This window comes from Lepidochelys kempii, chromosome 7, assembly GCF_965140285.1.
Source record: "Lepidochelys kempii isolate rLepKem1 chromosome 7, rLepKem1.hap1, whole genome shotgun sequence".
Taxonomy (NCBI): Eukaryota; Metazoa; Chordata; order Testudines; family Cheloniidae; genus Lepidochelys; species Lepidochelys kempii.
The window spans coordinates 25,988,460-26,005,381 of NC_136386.1; the positions used below are offsets into that span (position 1 = coordinate 25,988,460).

At 41.4% G+C, this 16,922-nt stretch overlaps 2 protein-coding genes across 20 annotated transcripts in view; one reads left to right on the top strand and one right to left on the bottom strand.

Moving 5' to 3' along the window:
• Positions 1-16,922, top strand: part of TASOR (transcription activation suppressor) — a 59,762-nt gene that overhangs the window by 14,948 nt on the left and 27,892 nt on the right. For all 9 annotated transcript variants that reach the window (XR_012159801.2, XM_073351513.2, XM_073351511.2 and 6 more), the window contains exons 7-14: positions 6,294-6,421; positions 8,800-8,831; positions 10,399-10,504; positions 10,945-11,048; positions 11,139-11,242; positions 11,462-11,534; positions 11,627-11,701; positions 16,085-16,801. Coding sequence is in view for 8 of the 9 variants with exons in the window: in XM_073351513.2 (XP_073207614.1) it covers positions 6,294-6,421; positions 8,800-8,831; positions 10,399-10,504; positions 10,945-11,048; positions 11,139-11,242; positions 11,462-11,534; positions 11,627-11,701; positions 16,085-16,801 (1,339 nt within the window). In the remaining variant the exon portion in view is untranslated. The remainder of the gene's footprint in view (positions 1-6,293; positions 6,422-8,799; positions 8,832-10,398; positions 10,505-10,944; positions 11,049-11,138; positions 11,243-11,461; positions 11,535-11,626; positions 11,702-16,084; positions 16,802-16,922) is intronic.
• Positions 1,719-16,922, bottom strand: part of CCDC66 (coiled-coil domain containing 66) — an 82,276-nt gene continuing 67,072 nt past the window's right edge. For 8 of the 11 annotated variants that reach the window (XR_012159810.2, XR_012159807.2, XR_012159806.2 and 5 more), the window contains 2 exons: positions 2,773-5,791; positions 1,719-2,082 (listed from right to left, as the gene is read on the bottom strand). The gene's annotated coding sequence lies outside the window, so the exon portion shown is untranslated. Of the gene's footprint in view, positions 5,792-16,922 lie in introns of all 11 variants that reach the window. The other 3 variants (XR_012159804.2, XR_012159803.2, XM_073351517.2) reach the window with 3 other exon arrangements.

Here is a 16,922-nt window from a genome sequence, read left to right on the forward strand (position 1 = left end):
CTCCTCCCTCAATTTCCTGTAACCACCCATAGCAGTGAGACGGAATTTGGTGAGTGTCTGACCCCACTGCTGCTTGTTGGCTCAGGCTAAAACTTTTCAAAGTCTTCTGCTACTTCTCATTTTCCTATATTTTGACTTCCAAGGACTGATTCAAACTCTCTACTAGTGAGACCAGCCCACCCTCCCCCAAGCACCCTGTACAGGGCTCCATAATGTGGTAGATGCCAAATCTGCTGACTTCAAGTCTTATCCATCCTGTGATGGACTAATCCCCCTGAATTGGACACAGGAGGGGTGTGTGTGTGTGTATTCCCCCCCCCTTCTTTTTTAGGAGGGTGGAGTCAGGATCTCATATTTCGTATGCTTGTCACTGTCTGCAAGAGTGAACTTCTTCAGCTTTGTGATTTGCGTTGTCTTGAACAGTCTACAAAGGTCTCCTCAGACCTCTAAGAGACAAGCTCCAGAGTTCTGCTTGATAAGTCAGTGCCGCATTGAACAGACAAGTGATGACAAAGACCATTGTGGAGAAGACTGCACCAAGAAAAGACCGGGTGTTGATATGGCTCTGATGCCCTTACACTAAAGCAGACCTCAATATTGAAGCTGGTACCAGGATCCCCGGTGTTAGTCTGGCACTGAGAGGAGCTGCTGTGACTCCTTGACAGATCCATTAGTACCATATAGATAGAAGCTTATACCTTGGCACCCCATCGGAATGTTCTAAACCCTCACTACAATCTACTTCCAGGGAGACCATCACATCATTACCGATGTCCTATTTGGTACTGCAAGAATTTAGGTATTCAAAGGACTTAACTGTAGTGGAGAAACTACAGTCTCTGTTAATCGTGGGCACAGCGGATCCCTTGGTACCGAGACGAGGTCAGTCTCTGACTGGACACCCATTTATAGCCTACATGATTGATCACCATTTTCATTTGTGGCTCCTCCACTGCTCTATATAAGGAGGAGGATGAAGGGGACTTTAATTCTGTCTATTCAGCCTCTTCAATCTCAGTTCAGGGTCTCCTACCCACCCTCACAGGAACCCTTTCTCTGCAGGCCACAGAAATAGGGAGGAATCTAGGACAAGACATGATAAGCGGTGGAAGAAACACTGGATGCCACCCTGCTTTCCTGTATGGACACTCTCTCTAATCCCCCCACTCCCCATGGTCCTGCTAGGATTTCTGGGATGCTTACAGTCAGCAGTTTCTAGGGCTCTGAGCCTAGGGTGCTGGGATGAGGGGGGAGACAATCTCTCTACTACCTCAGAGCATTTCCTCAGCAGGGGAGACATTTGAGGAACAAGAAGCTAGAGCAGATGAGGAGGCTACTCCTCAAACCACTATCTCCTCATTTTTAGCTGATAAAGCTGTAATGCCCTTCCACCATCAATGGCTGACTTTAAGCAATTCGAAGACATCATTAGGTGCATGGCAGACTCATTTTTTCAGATGCCATTCACAGAGGTCAAGGAGTCTCACAATAACTTTTGTATCTTCCAACTGACAACACTGACCTTCTGATCAATGAGGAGATACTGGATCCCATGAGGACAGTTTGACAGACTCCAGCAACAGTGCCATCAACTTGCAAAAGGTCTGATAAAGGACTCAGAATTTTTGTTTTTCATCCCTCTCCTAATTTGCTGGTAGTGGAGGCAGTAAATGACCAGGGAAAACTGCATCATGCCAAGGACCAGAAGCGTCTCAGTCTTTTTGAGCGAAAGTCTTATTTATTGGCAACACTGACTTCAGATCACTAATTACCAGGCCAATCACATGAACTACACAAAGTGTAAGCACTTATTGAGAACCTCCCTCTGGAACAAAGAGTAATTTTAAGCTGTCACTGCCGAAGGACAATTATCAGCCCAGGCATCTCTCCAAGTGTCCTTGGCTGCTGCAGACACTGACCCATTCTTTCTGATAGCAGTCATGCACAGGGCATCGTGGCTTCAGCTGTCTGGTTTCCCAAGGAGGCCAAAAGTATGGTGGAAAAACTTTCCCCTAGGTGGGCTTAATTTGTTTTCAGAGAGAAACGCCAGAGCCAGTCTGCAGTTGCTGGGAATTTATACCCCTGCAATCAAGAGAGAGTTTAGTAGTAGATCACACACTGCCTAGAGATCCCACCAGATACATTTCTTCAGGTTCTAAAGACCCACTGAACCACCAAGAAAGAAGCTCAGGTTCCAAAGGAAGAGAACCATAAACTTACCTGGTTCAGGTACACAACTAGCTTCATCATCAAAGCACCAGTTTTGATTGTCTGGCTGAGGGTGTGAAGCCTCCTCACTCTAGCCTGCCAGCTACAACAGTTTGCCTGCCTGCCTCCCCCCATTTGGAAGCCAGCTCTCCCATTTCTAACATGCATGGGACTGCATTACCACAGACAAATGGGTTTTGGAGATGGTTACGTTGGTCTGTGCCATCCACTTCACATCCCCCATTCCTCTTCAGGGACCCCTTTCATGAGCTCCTACTAAGAAAGGAAATAAAATTCCTCCTTTGCTTAGGAGCAGTTATCTGTCCTGGCTCTACATGAGGAATGGTTTCTATGTGAGTTAATTACTCCTACTAAAGAGAAATGGAGGATGGAGACCGATATTTTAGATCTAAGATTCCTAAACAAATTTGTGAAGTCCCAAAAATTCAGACTGGTAACTCTGGCAGTGATGATAATTAGGCTCAGGGGATTGGTTTTCAGCCCTTGGCCTACAAGACACAAATTTACAAATTGTGGTACACCAGGCTCACAGAACATACTTACATTTTGTGATAGGCCAGAAGCACTTTCGGTACCATGCAAATCTTTTCAGTCCCAACTCCAACCGTTGTCACAAAGGTTCTAGTGGTGGTGGTTGCTCACCTTCATCTAGTGGCAGCTGTGGTATTCCCATACCTCAAAAGCTGGCTGTTCAAGGGTCAGTCTTATGGGAAAGTGCTGTCAGCCACCCACAGGGCCCTATTGCTATTCCTGCAGTTAGGCCTTTAGCTCAGTGTCAAAGTCTGCATTGACCCCTGTGTGGAAAATACAGTACATAAGGAACATCTTTGGATTTGCTGACTTAAAGGACCTGTCTTCCTGTGCACAGATGTACAGATTCATAACTTTATCAAATGTTAAGAGTAATCAAGTGAACACTGAAACCTCAGTAGGATTCTGTTTGCAGCTTCTGGGTCACATGGCAGCCTGCACCTTCATCATGCAATGTTACATCTTTGCAGCTTTCAACATGTCTCAGGATAGTCTGCTTATGAGACCCAGTTTCGATTTAAACAAATTTCTGTTCCATAACAGGTGAAAGATTCCCTAGACTGGTAGCAGAATCACCACAATGTCAGGACCGACATTTCTTCGGCCAGTATTGATGGCCACCATACTATGGGATGCATTGCTACTCGGATGGAGTGAATATCTGTGTCCATACAGTCCAAGGGACATGGTCACCTCAGGAGACCGTCTCCACATCAACCTGGTGGAACTACAGGCAGTCAGAAATGACTGTCTCCACCTTCTACCTCTGAGAGAAGTCATCAAAATCTTGATGGACAGTGAGGCTTGCATGTTTCCTATTAACCCATGGAGCAGAGCGAGATGCATATCTGTACTGAAATAAACTTATGGAATTGGGGTATTGCCCATCATATTCACATTTCAACAGTGCAACTTCCTGGAATACAAAACATCACAGCCCATGGTCTCAGCAGAGGCCTCTTCGAGGACTCTGAAAGAGAGCGAGACCACTGATCCTAGACGCTATATTCTGAACGTGGAGCTGTCTGGAGGTGGCTTTCTTTACCTCTTCCACAAATAGGAAGTGTTGTCTGTTCTGTTCGGGGGAGGTGGCCTTTGGCAGATGCCTTTCTCCTTCCTTAGACAAAGGGTCATGTAATTACATATTTTTCTCAACACTTCAGATTCTAAAGGTGAAGAACAAGATCAGGCAGGACAAATGATAGACTATTAGGATAACTATGGCCAAGACAAGCATGGTATAAAACATTACCTGTTTTAATTGTCCCCTTGTTCAGTAATCTTCCATGCTTTACTTATCTTAAGATGCAAATTGTATCCCAACCTAAAGATTCTCTAGCTCAAGGCCTGGTTCTTCAATGGTTCGCTGGCAGACTTGTCCACTATTTTGGTAGAGGTATAGCAAGTGTTAAACAGCAGGAAGGAATTTAAGCATGATTCGTACTTTCAGAACTGAAAAAGATTTTAGCTGTTGTGAATATCCGCAAATTGCACTTGAATTTTCCTTACTTGCATTTATCCTGAATTACCTGCTACAACGGAAGAAAACAGATTTATCGGGTAGCTCAGTTAAGGTTCATCTGACTGCAGTATCAACCTTCCATTCTCCAGTGTGAGGGTTCTTAATAGTCTCTTCCCCACAACTGTAAGGCTTATTGAAGGACTGGGGAACCTCTTTCCTCAAGTAAAAGACCCTGCTATGGTCTAAGATCTTAATCTAATTCTCCGGTTTCCCATGACCTCCTTTTGAACCTGCCCATTATTATACCTATCCATAAAGACAGCCTTTTTAATAGCCATTATATTGGCTTGAGGAATTGGGGAAATTTGAGGCCTTCATAGTGCATCCTCCCTTTACAGTATTTTCAAGGAGTTTCTGAACTTGTACAGCTCAGATTCCCTCCTGAGGTATTATCGGAGTTTCATCTGAACCAAACCATACATTTTACACCCGCCACCCCCACTCCTCCCAAACTCTCTGGTCAGGAAGCTTTTCTCCATACTTCTGATGTCCAGAAGAGCACTGGCTTTTTATCTCAATAGGACCAAACCGTTTCAGAAGTCTCCTCAACCATTTGTCTCCATTGCCAACAGATCTAAAGGTTCCACTGTTTCCACCCAGAGACTGTCAAGGTGGATTTGGGGATCTATTATTGTGTGCTATGAGGTTGCTAATGTCCAGCCTCCTGCTAGGGTTCTAGCCTACTCCCACTAGGTCTCAATCAACATCTATGGCCTTCCTTAAGGATGTTCTGGTACTTAAACTCTGTAGGACTGGTATGTGGTCTTCAATACATGCTTTCTCCAAACACTGTGCCTCTTGGTCCATGCCTCTAGAACTGATGTGGCAGTGTAATTCTGTCTTCTGTACTAGATTCTTATCCGAAGCACTCTCCTCCTAGGGATACTGCTCAGTTACCTGAATTGGAGCACCCTTAGGACGCTTTTCAGAGAAGGAAACTTTTTACCCTGTGTAGTGACTGTAATTCTTCAGTATATGTGCACCCCCCCCCATAGGTGCTCCATTACCTGTCCTCCTCCCCTCTGTGCTTTGGAGTTTTCTTGTGGGACTTTGCAGCAGAGCAGGAGCTAAGGGGTGGTTCACTCATACAGCCCTATATAGTCTAGGTGTGGGGCACAAGGATGCGTAGGGCAGATGCATAGATTAAACAAGCACTGCTAATGAAATCGCCAGTTGAAGGCACGTGGGCATTTGAGCCCATGGGGGGAGGGGGGACACATCTTGAACTACAGTTATTGCACAGGATGAGTAACCTTTCCTGTAAGTGACTTGTGTAGTCTTAGGTAGGAACTCTGACAGAGGAAGGGACAGAATCCAATTCTCTGGCCAGTAGTCAACTCCCTTAAACACAATACTTTCTCTTCTTGTAGTGCCTTGCCTCATTCAGTACACACCTTCAAATTTCTGCAACAAAGGAAGCTGGATTCCTGCAGATAAGTCTCCTGTAGTACACAACTTTGGTTGATCCCTACAGCAGGTCCATTCTGTGCACTGAATAAAGCTTTGTGCCTGTAGGAAAAATAGTATATAATGATGTAATTGAAGAGTGATATAATAGATATGCATGTGGCGGCTGAATTAAGGTTGCATAGGAAACGTTTGAGTGCTTGACTTTGAAATCTTAATATTCTGTTTAATGTAGGTGTTTTTAATGTATAATATAACTTTGATTGAAAAATGTGTATGAATTTGCATTTTTGTCTGTACTGTAGACTCTAGGCTTCATAGAAAATATTTCTTCCAGTTAGTAAAATTAGCTTATGCTTTTTAAAATCTAATGTACTGTGCTGTTCATTTTTGACATAATTTAATACTTTAAAAGCATTCATTTCTGGATTATTTAAAAGTGTTTTGGCTAATAATAAAGATACAGGACTTCTGAGGGATGGCTGTGAAACTAGTGGCACACTTTCTAAAAACTGGAAACTATCAGCTCTTGGTAAACTTGCAAAATACAAGTTGAACAGATTTCTAATTTAGTTAACATTTGTGCTTTTGCTTCTTTTATTAGTACTACTTTTATGAATATGGCTTTGATGAAATAAGACGAAGACCGAGACATGTGTGTCCATATGCTGTTGTTTCATTTGCTTATAAGGATGAAATGGTACAAGTACCAAAGTTTTTGCCCCCATCAAGGTAAAGTAGGATGCACGTTTATAAAAAATGTCAGTGTTGAACATGACACTTGTAATCCCTAACATACTCAGTTTAGCATTACTATCCCCAAACAGTGGTGCTGCGTGCATATTTAAAACTGGGGAAATTGAGGGCTCACTGTTCAGAGCCTTCAAGCCCACTATGAGAAGTGGTGAGTTTTGGTTTGTGCAGCACGGTGACCTGTGCAGAACATAATTCTGTTGCTTTTGTTCCCCTCCTCAAAACCATGCTGCCCAACCAGAGGGGTGTTTCGTTTCTGTAAAAACTCCTTCTAAATTTTACAAAATATTAAAAACAATTTGAAATCTAGTCTTTGTATAAAAATAAATTTAAAAGTAGTTTCATGTATTCTGTCTGACAGCAAATCCTACACCAATGTTTGTGGTCTTACAATATGTTGTTCCACTCTTGTAATAATGAAAAATCTTGTCTGAATGAGCCACACAAACGGGGAAAACCTCCTATTCTACAGAGGAAACAGACTATAGACAAAATGTGTACAAAGTAAATTGAAAAATGGATCCCTTTCAATTATAGTAACTTTTTCGTGGCTTTTGTAACAGAAGTAGTGGTGTCCCTTTTTAAAGTACTGTATGTATATTTGTGCAAATTACTTAAGAATTTGGTAATTCTGTGAAGACAGGAGGCAGAAAGATTGACTTATTCCCAGCGAAGGCATTTCTGTACTAGATCTGCCAAAGTTTGAAATTGCTGCCCGCAACTTAAAAGATTTGCATAGGACGTGGTTTTCAGATACTTCCAAAAATCCCAGCTTTAATTTCATTTTTCCACCTATAACATCTGTTTTATAGTAACTTATCCAGTGAGATGAAATGGGGTGCATTTTTTTTGTTATGGAAGATTGCTGTTGGGTGATTAAAATAGTTGTCATAGAGCATTAGTCAAACTAGAACTCCCTCTCTCCCAACCTGGTACGGAGAAAGGGTTTGTCTTATCCAGAGGTGGGCAAACTACGGCCCACGGGCCACATCTGGCCCATAGGACCATCCTGCCCAGCCCCTGAGCTCCTGGCCTGAGAGGCTGTCCCCCCTTCCCTGCAGCGGTGCAATGCTCTGAGTGGCGGGGGTGCAGAGCCTGGCCTGACCCGGTACTCTGTGCTGCCAGCCACCAGTGCTCCAGACAGCGTGGTGCGGGGGGGGGGACGGGGGACGGGGACCGGGGGTTGAATGGGTGCAGGGGTCGGGGGGGGCAGTCAGGAAGGAGGGGTGGGGCGGGGGGCGGTCAGGACAGGGAGCAGTGGGGGTGGATGGGGCAGGGCCTCCCGGAGGGGCTGTCAGGAAGGAGAGGAGGTTTGAATGGGAGGTGGTGGGGGGCAGTTAGGGGTGAGAGGTCTGGGGGTGCTCAGGGAGAAGGGGTGGTTCAGGGGGGCAGTCAAGAAGTGGGGGTGTGTGTGTGGATGGGGCGGCAGGGGGCAGTTAGGGGTGGGGAATCCGGGGATGGATGGGGCAGGGGTCCCTGGGGGGCTGTCAGGGAATGGGGGGGTTGGATGGGGCAGGGGTCCCGGGGAGGGCTGTCAAGGGGTGAGAAGCAGGGAGGTTGGATGGGGGCGGGGGCCAGGTCATGCCTGGCTGTTTGGGGAGGCACAGCCTCCCCTAACCAGCTCTCCATACAATTTCAGAAACCCGATGCTGCCCTCAGGCCAAAAAGTTTGCCCACCCTGATCTAATCCCATTCTGTCATGGAATATCCACTTTCTCACTTGGATGTATGCTCCTCCAAACCTCTATCAGAAGTACAGTACTTTAGGGTTAGAATTGTTGTGAAGAGAGCATCCAGTTTCTCTACTGCTCCTGAAATATGGTGGCTACTAAAATATTCTCTTCTGACTAGTCTAACTGTAACTTCTGTATTGCTTTTAACTGTATCTGTGAAGCTCCTCTGACAGATATGGTTAAAACAGTACTAGTGTGGATGCAGTTATACAGTTATAAAAGGTGCTTAATTGGGATAGCTTATTTCTATAAGTTACACACTGAAGCTATACTGGTATAACGGCATACACGCTGGGGGGCTGTTTGTACTGTTTTAATGATACTGGCATAAAAAAAACTGATATGGATAAAGCAGTACAAATACTGTGTGTGTAGGCAAAACCCTTGCTTCACTTTCCCCCTCCCCCTCCCCCCCCCCCCCCCCATGGATGTGGGTGCTGCCCCAGGAACTCTGATAACCTAGGATCAGAGGATACATGATTGCAGTGTTGCTGTCGTGAGAGACTTGCCAACTAATAAAACATCCTAAATCTGAATGGTTTTTTTTTTTTTTGGTGTGGGTGTGGCAGGGTTAATTGTATATTGAGAGAAGCTTCTGTTTAACTTTGTCTTGTTTTATGTTAGGTCAAACAGCTTTAATACAGACAGGAGCACAGGTAAGGATCAGTTGTACTATAATGCTTGGCTTTATAATAAATGCATGGCATACTTTTTGTCACTTGCTCTATTAGCTTTACCTGTGCTCTATTTGGATAACCTGTTTTGGGTCATTGTAGTTAAAGAGAATAAAGAGTAGATATTACCTTTGGTGTAATTGATCTCTAAGGGTAAAATACAAACTGATCAGTGTTGATGACATTATGATGTGGCCAGTTAAAGTGGTTTGGGAAGCAGTTGGAACCCAAGGGGTAGTTTTTCCTATTTCATATTACACTTGAGGCTCAAAATAGTAATACAAGAAAACATGCTGCCTTCCTGCATTTTTTGCACAATTGTATAAAAACTGAAAAAGATCACTAACCATACCTGTGATGGGATTGTGTTGTCTGAGGCAATTTTCCTGCTCTTATTAGCTAAAGTTCTTTGACAATTGATACAAAAAGTTCTTTTGTCATACTAATGAAATACAGCCTCCTGACTTCCATAACTAGCAATTGATTTTTGTCACTTGACAAAGCACATTTGTTTTAAAGTATCCTTAAAATATATGTAAGTAGACAAAGAGCTACAATATTCTAATACTGCAGTGACTATCCAGTAGCACCTCAATTACAGCAGAATTTCAGTTTTCATTTTTAAAAAATGTAGCCCTTTATGGTTTTAGAAAGAAACTTTTGGGTCTGTGATCTGGAGCAGTGCTGCTTTCTGCAGTTTGTAGAGAACGGGAAGCCGCTTTAAAGTCTGAACAGTCCCCATTTATTTTAATGGGGGAGTCCACTCTGATGCGTAACCATGAAGTATGTGTCACTGTACCTAGTAGTTTCTCTGCTATCCAGTTCAGCAAAAAAAATCTAGGAGTGAAAATAGGGAAGGGTGGAGAAGATCTAGTAGGTTTGTGAGGTACTGTCTGTATCCCTTGGCACTCCCATCCCTCTATCCTCAATGCAATAGACAGCTTTAACAAAGTCAGAGTTTAACTGTTGATTGGAGTCAGGTCTGTGTGGCTAAATGCCATCATTCCTAGGCGAAAAAGGATAATGCCCCCCTAAACTCCAGCAGTTATGTATTTTCTGGACATTGTAGAAGGCTGTATCTTCTTTCACTAGGGAACAACTGGAACAATATCCAGGGATTTCTCCTTGCTGTTCTGCCCGAGTGACAACTTTTTATTTCTCTGCTACTCCTGTGCAGAGACTTCATGCTCTCCTGTCTTTGCCTTTTTCTCTTCAGTCTTGTCAACACTGATGGTTGGTTGGTTGCATCTCTGCTAGTGCAAGCACTGTGTAGACAGGACAAAGCTAACTTTTCCCATCATATTGTCTAGATCTAGTCTGAGCAAATAAGACAACGTGGTGGTAAAAATTGCCTGTGCCCTGGCTACTGGTGCTCTTTTCATTGCCAACAGCAGTAGAAAACTTCCCAACACTTAGGCAGGGTGCCTCTATACTTTCTCTTTTGACCCTCTCTCCCTTCAGTCTCTTACTAGTGTACCTTCACTTGAGACAACTGCTTTACTTTTTTTGTTTTTCTCCTCTCCCCCCCCCCCCCCCACTCTTATCTTAGATAAGACTAATTACACCTTATGGAGAGGTCAGCTTTTGAATAAAGGGAAACTTTTATGCCACGCTGCTTTGAAATCTGCAACGCGTCCTTTCCTTCCATGTAAACTGTAAGTATTGATTTGAAAACAAGGTTGAAAAATATTGGTGTTTAAAAACTTTCTTTAGCAGAAACTGGTGAACTCTGGCCAGTTTGTTTTTTTTAAATTTAATCAAATTTACTAGATAATATTTTCAAGTTACTTAGGAACACAAGTCCAACTTGACTTTCTAAGTTACTTAAGCACTCTGGAAAATATTTGTCAATTGACACATGCATTTGGTTTAAACAAACACTTTTTTTTTTTTTAAATGACACAACAGGCTTTTCTCTGCAATTCCTGTTCCACTGGTAGAAAACTTCCCTGACTCCTTTTTGTTTCAAGGAATTAATTTTTAAATGAGTGTATTTAAAAACAAAACCAAACACCCTTCAGTTTTTATTTCATCAATGAGACTAGGACCATGGGGTTAAAGAGAAGTTGATTTTTCCTTTTCTCTTTGATTTCAGTCCTGAGAAGCTTAACGTTGAGACTGTTATGAGCATTGATCACCTAAAGAAGAAAATTGCACCAGCATTGTTCTATAAAGAAACTTATCTAGGGGCAAAAGAAGGTAAACACTTTGTCTTTTTGAACTAAAAATAACATCTGTATATAAACCTGAATTTTTAAGACTTTTTTTTTTCCGTCCCCTCTAATTTAGTGTGTAAGAGTGGAATGTACTGTAGCCTTTATGAGGTTGTGGAAAAGACCAGGTCTGGAAGTAACTTGGAAGGCTTACTTCAAAAACTGGAGAAAGAGAAATTAGTAAGTAGAACATGTTTTGACTCTTTGGGACAAAAAACAAATTCTGTAATATTTCAAGAAAACGGAGAGAATCTCTCTCCTTGCTGGCAACACATCAGACGTAAGAGGATTGTTTTTCAGTGCCTGTGATACATTGGAGCTTGTTACTGTTAGCGAACGAATCTCCTGATCTCTGGTGCATACTTCATACTAGATATACTTTTTTGCTTGAAAACACAGGTTCTTGTTAAACCACTTGGGGACAGAGGATATCTCTTTCTTCTTTCTCCTTGGCAAATGACTTCCCCATATGGTATGTAATTCTTTAACATACTTAATGGTCTTTTGAAATATAACTGGCTTCCTCTTAATAAATTACATAATTCTGTTACTTTTTTTTTGTAGAGCACCAAACTGGAAGGTCCCGCATTCTACAGGCATTGTTTCTATTTCAGGAACCTAGAGGTATAGTGACTTCAAGTAAGTCCATTGACTTCTGATTGCCTTCTTTGGTTAGATATAGTTAATATGCAGTTGAGGTGCTCATCTACAGAGCTTAGTTTTAGGTCATGGTTGCTGTTCATAATGCATGAGCATGAATGATCACAGATTGATTTAGATATCAGTGATTGCAGGGCTAGCACTATTAAAAAGCCTTTTTACTCTTTTGTTACTTAGTACAATAGTTCAGTTTGTTCTGTTTTACTTCTATGAAAGGGAGCAATATTTATTTCCACTAAGTTCCAGTAGAACTAGCTATCCATCTGTCCTTGAAGAGTACCTTTTATTGCAATGTATCATTACAGCTACACACTTAAATCATCAATTCGTTTTGACACAGAATGCCCTACAGCTATATTTTGTCCTTTATGTAACGCCATTAATTTGGTTTCTTGAAGTTATGCACTAGGACAAATCCATGTTCTCAATTCAATAACTGAGCAAACAAAATGTGCAGTGAGATAAGCCTAGGATAATCAGTTATCACTAATAACACTAAAAGGAACTGAACTTAATAGAACTTTAATGGATACATCTGGAATGTAACTTGAATCCACCATTCAGAGTTGAAACTTTTCTGCTTCTAGTATTACTTCGCAACTTGATTTGAAACAGTCCACACATTAATGTAGTCAAAATCCAGCCTTTCCCTTGATTTTACTTTAACAAAGGAATTAATAATCCAATAACATGGTTCATCTCAGACCAGGGTTCCTACCTCATCCTACACCTTAAATCCCTTCACATTCTAGAGTAGCCTATGTAAATATCAGGGAGATGAATGACTTGCTTCTATCTTTCAGCTAAGAAAATACCACAGCTAAACACAGTGGGTTTCACAGGAGAATGCTATCAGCCTGCTGCACTAAGGGATCTAGTTAGTTCTCCACTACCATATAATATTTTTCATCGTTATTCAAATTGATCTTTATATTGTCTCCAAAAACATACATGTGCGTCAAAATAACTAATAGAAATGGATCCTTTAATAAAAAGTGGTATTTCATAACCCAACATAAAAATGGCCATACTGGGTCAGACCAGTGGTCCATCTAGCTCAGTATCCTGTCTTCTGGCCAATGCCAGATGCTTCAAAGGGAATGAACAGAACAGGACAATTGCCAAGTGATCCATCCCCTGTCATTCAGTCCTGCATCTGGCAGTGAAGAGGCTCAGGGACACCCATGTCGTGGGGTTGCATCCCTGACCATTATGGTAAATAGCCATTGAAGAACCTGTCCTCTGAACTTGTATAGTTATTTCTTGAACCCAGTTATAGTTTTGGCCTTCACAACATCCCTTTGCAGTGAGTTCCACAGTCAACCTATATGTTGCGTGAAGCAGTACTTCCTTTTTGTTTGTGTGGTTTTTTGTTTGTTTTAAACCTGTTGACTATTAATTTCATTGGGTGACCCCTAGTTCTTGTATTATTATGAATGGGTAAATAACACTTGCTCCACACCATTCATGATTTTTATAGACCTTGATCATATTCCCCCTTAGTCAACTCTACCCCCCCCCCCCAACCCCTTGTATGGAAGCAGTTCTATAGCCTTAATCATTTTTTGTTGCCCTTCTCTTTACCTTTTTCCATTTCTGATATATCTTTTTTGAGATGGGGTGGCCAGAACTGCATGCAGTAGTCCAGGTGTGGACGTACCATGGATTTCCATAGTGGCATTATAAGACAGTAAATATCTATCCCTTTCCTAATGGTTCCCAACATTGTTAGCTCTTTTGACTGCTGCTTACACGTTGAGCGAATGTTTTCAGAGAACTATCCACAGTTATTCCCAAGATCTTTCATGAGTTGTAAAGCTAATTTAGACCCCATCATTTTGCATGTGTAGCTGGGATTGGTTTCTGTTTTGCATTTATCAACATTGAATTTCATCTGTCATTTTGTTGGTGAGTCACCCAGTTTAGTGAGTTCCCATTGTAACTTTTAGCAGTCTGCTTTGAACTTGCATATCTTGAGGAAATTTTTTATCCTTTGCAAACTTTGCCATCTCGCAGTTTATGATTATGTTGAACAGTACAGGTCCCCGTACAGATCTTTGGGGGACCCTGCTGTTTACCCCTCTCCATTCTGAAAATGGACCATTTATTCCTATCTTTTGTTTCCTGTCTTTTAACCAGTTACTGATCCATGAGAGGATCTTCCTCTTATCCCATGACTGTTCAATTTGGTGAGGGACATTCTCAAAGTATTTTTGAAATTTTAAGTGTACTGTATCCACTGGATTACTCCTGTCCACATGTTTGTTTGACCCCCCTCAAAGAATTCTAATAAATTGGTGAATCAGCTTTTCCCTTAACAAAAGCAGTGTTGACTCTTGCCCAATAAACTCTGTTCATCTATGTGTCTGATAATTCTGTTCTTGACTATAGTTTCAACCAGTTTGCCTAGTACTGAAGTTAAGCTTACCAGCCTATAATGCCAGTATCACTGCTGGAGGCTTTTTTTTTTAAATGGTGTCAAATTAGCTATCCTCCAGTCATCTGGTATAGCTGACTTTAAGTGATAAATTACATACCACAGCTATCAGAGGAACAGCCGTGTTAGTCTGTATTCGCAAAAAGAAAAGGAGTACTTGTGGCACCTTAGAGACTAACCAATTTATTTGAGCATGAGCTTTCGTGAGCTACAGCTCACTTCATTCCACGGTAAACATCTGATGAAGTGAGCTGTAGCTCACGAAAGCTCATGCTCAAATAAATTGGTTAGTCTCTAAGGTGCCACAAGTACTCCTTTTCTTTATACCACAGCTAGTAGTTCTTCAATTTCATGTCTGAGTTCCTTCAGAACTCTTGAGTAAATACCATCTGGTCCTAGTGATTTATTACTGTTTAAGGGGGAAAATTTTCCCCCATGTTGAAACTTGTAGGCTCTCTGACTTTCCCTCCCTCCCCAGGACCCATCACCTATTAATATTTATTTTGTACTATCCCATTACCAGCTGGGGACTAAAGCTCCATTGGGCTAGGCACTGTGCATGTGTATATGATTAAGACAGAGTATAAATACAATAAATGTTGAGACACAACAGGTAGATATTGACCTCCCTTCTACCTTTTTTGTAACTGAGCCTACTGTAATTAAAGTAATAAGCAATAATTGCTGCACACCACACAATAGATAAAGCTGTATTAGAGATGGATTAGTTCCAAAAAGCATTAGAATATTTTTCCGTAAGTGAATTGCAGACAATTTCCCAGAATAATAACTTGGAATTGTTCATCTCTTTCCAGAGATGAAAAATTTACCTGTCAGGGCTCTTTCCAGAAACCTACGGAAGATCAGATCTCTTTACAGAAGTTAGGTGTGGTTGAAAATTAAACTGACAAAGAAGAGTTTCACCCTGTGATGGCTGACTTCATCAATTCCATGATAATGGACTAAGAAAGGGCTGGATTTCAAACAGAGCTAGGGAATGTTTGAATCCAGGGTTTAGATTTTGTGTCCATCTCTACTCTCGTGCCTTAGTTTTTTGTCGTCTTTGACTTGTCAAAGAGTTTGACCTGATGGGTGAAGTCTCCACTTTGTTTCTAATTTAGAAATCTTAATTAGGACTAGTCTTAAGTGATGGTTTGGCAACTTTTACTCTCAAAAAGGAACTTGTGAGCACAGGAGCTATGGGTGTGGGAAGCTGTAAGAGTATGAGATACTAAATCAAGAGCGTTGGAAAATTTTCTGGTGAAGTGATTCATCAGTGGCAGACAGGCTGGAAGAAGTTGGTACAGCAGGTGCTGGCATCCAAACTTTGTGCCATGTACTGTGAAAACCTGTCACTTTTTTCTTTTCTTCCCCTCTTCATTTGTGTCCTGGCTTCTTTGAACATTTCTAAGACTTGCTTTGAGAACAAACCAAGCACAAAACTAACGGCTGACTGACCTTATGGATTTTAACTTCCAAAGGATTGGGGCATTGCTTGAATAGTTGGAAGAGGGAGGAACGCCTTCATTGCCAGGGAGATGAGAGCAGTATAAAAGTATACATAGAAAGGCAACAAGTGGTGGTGAAGGCCTATAGTCTGATCATGTCGGTCAGACTGTCCATCTTTTTTTTATTATTATTATTATTATTATTTTTTATTTTCAGGAGTGAAAAATAGGGGAGGTGGGGGGAAGTCTTTGCTGTCTTTTTGTAGTGAACAGGATGATCTAGTCATGTTTGATAAATGTCTATAGCTTTTTTTGTAAGTAACTTGATTTTTCCTGAGGTAATCTAAAGACTGGATTTAGATAATCTCGCCATAGGTATAATTGAAAGTGTAATAGTTTTAGAAGCCATATATTTTTGTCACAGCTTTCTTAATGATGACCTGTTTTAATCATGGGCTCTCTTTCCTTCCATCACAGCACAAAAAAATGTTCCCTTCACAGCACAGAAAAGTTCAGCTACATCTGTACTGCAGGAAAACCATGAGATTATGCCAAAGCTCATGAAGTTTATTCAGTCACTACACTTCGCTTTAATTCAGTCTCGTAAAGACACTACTGCAGACTTCAATACTGTTGTGGAAAAGCATATAAACGAATATTTGAAGCGAAGCATTAGTGGGTCTAGCAAATATAGGGAGTTTGTATTATACCCTTATGAATCACGGCTGGATGACAGAAAATTTCTGTATCCTGCTCCAAAAAACAAATCCCATATTGACAGTTGCTTGCGTAATTACATCTTTGGTGCTGAAGCCTATCAACTGCCTGTTTCTAAAGCAAAAGAATTGATGGAGGGAAATCAGAAAGTTCAGCAGTTCAGTCCCATTTCAGATTATGAAGCCCCAGAAGAAGAAACTGACTTCGCAAATGCAAAAACTGGGAAAAGAAATGGTTCTAAATGTGATGGTGCTGCTGCCAAGCAAAAAACCCCTCATCCTGGGGACTATGATCCTGATAGACTCAAAGAGCTAATTAATTTAATTCAATGCAAGAAAAAAAATGTAGGTGGAGAATCTGATACAGAAGACACTAGAAACAAAAGTGGACTGAAACGAAGACTACACAGTCACTCTGAAAATCTGAGGAAGCACTTAAAAATGAGTGAATCTTCAGAAATTAGTTGCCAGTATGAAGGTAAGAAACATAATTAATCTAGAACTCACTTTTTAAATAGTAAAATTATATTGAAAACTTGAAATGGAAGTGCTTTAGGCCTTCAGTGCTTAAGACCATTGGAATAACTTTGTTGCTTAGT